The sequence below is a fragment of the Palaemon carinicauda genome, chromosome 43, assembly GCF_036898095.1.
Source record: "Palaemon carinicauda isolate YSFRI2023 chromosome 43, ASM3689809v2, whole genome shotgun sequence".
In the NCBI taxonomy this organism is placed as follows: domain Eukaryota; kingdom Metazoa; phylum Arthropoda; class Malacostraca; order Decapoda; family Palaemonidae; genus Palaemon; species Palaemon carinicauda.
This window is the reverse complement of record NC_090767.1, coordinates 14,727,552-14,731,094: the sequence shown is the minus strand read 5'-3', so window position 1 is coordinate 14,731,094 and position 3,543 is coordinate 14,727,552. Positions and strand designations below refer to the sequence as shown.

General features: G+C 36.8%; 1 protein-coding gene across 1 annotated transcript; it reads right to left on the bottom strand.

Moving 5' to 3' along the window:
• Positions 1-1,563: 1,563 nt before the first annotated feature.
• Positions 1,564-3,245, bottom strand: LOC137633475 (uncharacterized). Its single transcript, XM_068365776.1, has one exon. The coding sequence runs from the start codon at positions 3,145-3,147 to the stop codon at positions 1,564-1,566; it is 1,584 nt and encodes a 527-aa protein (XP_068221877.1). The 5' UTR covers positions 3,148-3,245.
• Positions 3,246-3,543: the final 298 nt, after the last annotated feature.

Here is a 3,543-nt window from a genome sequence, read left to right as displayed (position 1 = left end):
CCTCAGAGTAAGGTGGGGCGCTCAGACTCTGCAGTTCAGGACTCTCTGCTTCGGTCTTTCGACGGCTCCACAGGTCTTCACGAGGGTGTTCGCCCTAGTTTCGGTCTGGGCACACAAGCAGGGCATCAGACTGATCAGGTACCTCGACGACTGGTTGCTTCTTTCAGCCTCAGAGGCAGACTTAAAGTTTCAAGGTTCTCTGCTGTTGCAGTTCTGCAAGTATGGTAAAAATTATGAATTGACAATGAGGATTTAAACCAAAGACAAAGAAAACTATTGAGTTTAATAAGTGAAATTATAAATGTTGAACTGCCGTTTCTCGTCTTGAGAGGAAATCACCCGAAAAGCTGTCTTCGGATGTATGCACCACTTCCTCTCCACAGTAACTCATCTTCCATATGTAAAGGACCTAAAATAATAATAAAAAAGAATTTACACCTCTTGAAAAAATCAATTTAACGTAAGAAATTAATCGACAAATTTAACGTGAAGGGAATGAAATTCAGCAAGCTAGCTTCGTGAAAACGTAAATTTCGTAAATGAACACTTGTTACTAAATAAGAAAAACTATATATAAATTACGTTCGTAGTTAATCTTAGTCAAAATGAAACACTATTGGTTTACAAACCAAAGGCACAAGTATAATGGTAATTATAATGCTAAAATCCTTTACTTTAATTTTTTCGACGTGTTGGCGACCATAATTTAAACTATAACAAGCGTAAATTATATCTAAGAAACAGATCAATCCTATTGAGCCTGCATAAGGTCTCTCAACTGACTTACGTTCCTTTAGATCCTGGTCTTTCGTGGATAGATGATAAGTCCAGTTGCTCGTGTTGCTTCTCTCCGAACATGAAGTCCTATCGCTCGGCCTAGGTGGAGTTTATCGCTCCATGACACTTGAAATCTTCAGTGTAAAAAAATTGTCAGAAAATCTCCTTTCCGGACTGCTTTCTGTGTTGGTCTCTGACTCTACCCCACTGGGAATCTGTCTTACTGGAATCTGCCTCCGCTGGATTCTGGACCGCTGAATATAAATACTCAAAAGGCACAGTGAGTGGATATTTAACTGTCAAACAGTCAGTTTAAAGAACTATTCAGGCTCAATAGTAAACAGTCGGAAATTATCCTATAGTCATAAAACAAATTACCATTAAACAAATGCCCATAGTTCCAACCACCACCAAAGTAAACAAAAGACACAATGTACTTTTCAGTACAAACAGAAATATAGGAAAATCATAAAGATATTTCTTTACACTCCACACCAAGGGTTCTACATTTAATTTTTTGTTAAACGTAGAACTCTGGAATAGCTAGAAAAATTTCAGCCTTTTCTTTTACATTCCAGGCCAAGGGTTCTACATTTCTATCCTTAGTAAATGTAGGACTAATCCCAAATTATATATGAATATACATATATATATATATATATATATATATATATATATATATATATATATATATATATATATATATATATATATAATTGTGAAATGAGTAAAATTATGTACAATTAATAAACCCAACTATGTACAGTTATGTTCCTGAAAGGTTCCTCAAATGTCACTGATCATACCTCGAGTCTTTTGCATGCTTTGCAGAGCAGCTTTCCTCTTGGGCCTCTCTTTTTTCTGAGGTTTATCTTCCCCCAGGTTTGCCGTGGGATCGGTAGTATTAACAGAAATATGATCTTTCAACGTTTTAATATTTGATTTTGACATTTCCTTGCGCGTTAATATAGGGATTAAAGATGTGACGTGTCGTCGAACCATCTCCCTGTTTTTACCTTTAAGCAGAACAGCGTCAGTTACTTCATCAATTACGTTAGTTTTAATGTCTTTAACAACTGCCAATGGGAAATTGGTAGGTTTGCAATTCTCCTCTTTTATCAGCACAATGTCCCCTACCTGTAATTTTTTGTGGGTAACCGGCTTATATCTACTTTTATCATTGACAGCCTGAGTCATCAAATTATTCAAAAATTCTGCATTGTAGGTTTCTATCAGATGTGTGCGCACTTTCTTCAGTTTCTCATAACTTGTTCTTATGGTATCAATAGGGTCAGTGTTTAAAGACCAATCAGGATCATTGCTAGTGGGAAGCGGCTGCATGGCTGGAATAAGATTCAAAGATATTAAGTCCAAGCCATGTATTAACTTCTCTGGGGTAATAGGGTCTGGAATTACGTCATCACTGGTATCTCTTAGACCTTCCGAGAAAGCAATAGGCCTTCGATTAACCAGGTGAATAGTTTGTGAAACCACAAACTCAAAATCTCTGTATTGAAGAACATTTTTCTTGATTGAGCAATGAAGCAACTGACGGACCATCTTCACACATACTTCCACTAATCCCCCAAGAGGATGATGGCCTTTAAAATATTGCTCAAATTTTAATGACCGTACTCCTTGTTCTTCAAAAAAATTCTGGGTTTCTGGATCATTCAGAAAGTCAGTAATTATGTTAGCTCCTGCAACTAAGGATGAACCAAGATCAGATAAATGTAATTCAGGCACTCCATATTCAAATGAATGAAGCTGTAAAGCTCTAATGAACTCACCTGAGGTCATGTCAAGACAAACTTTTAAATTAATAGCCCTAGACCAGAGGCAAGTTATGCAAAGAATCCAGACTTTCACCTTTTTGCCATTGTAAAGTACAAAGTAAGGGCCTATGTGATCTATGAATATTGTACGAAAGGGAACACTAGGTGGTTCTTGTCTGAATAACCTGTAGGGAGATTGATTTAGTTTAATAGCTCTCTGCTTCAGTTTTCTACAAAGTATGCATTCTTGCAGGATGCGTTTCACAACAGAGAAACAGTGTGGAATCCAAAATTGTCTTCTTAATTCAGACAAAACCTTGTAACAGCCTGAGTGATACATTTTCTCATGCAAATCTAAAACAATTAATTTTGTGATGTAGCTATCCTTAGGAAGCAAAACAGGAAATCTGTAATTCTTATCATTTTTCCATCTTGAGAATTTGCTTTTCACTCTTAGAATTCCCTCATTATCAGGATATACATTGAGTTGGTTAACAATGTTTGGGATATCTTTAACGAACGTAGAACCACTGTCAAAATACCTGAATATCTCGGGAAAATAAATGTGCTGTTCTATTCTAATTATGTAATTCATTGCCTTGGCATACAAGTTTTTGTCAAGAACTCTCAGGTTTCCATACCTCTCAGGATACCTGGAGTAAAGTTTGCATTTTAGGCTCTCAATAAACTTAAACACGTACCTATAAACAGATACAAGCCTAGACAAACTGGAAAACTTGTTTACAGTCACCAAGTGCTCTGGTTCTCCCTTACCGGCCGCACCAGTAGTAATTTGGCCGGATTTGAAAGACGCAGAACACCCACTTGTTGATGCTAAATGTTCTGCACATTCCTCTTCAGTGGAGCCGAAATTAATTTGATTGTAATTCTCCGAAACAACATCCACTGATTTTGCCCTGGGGTTTGGTACAATGATATTCATTATATCACTACGACTTGAATAGAAGTTAGCAGATTCTTTCAAAAACAC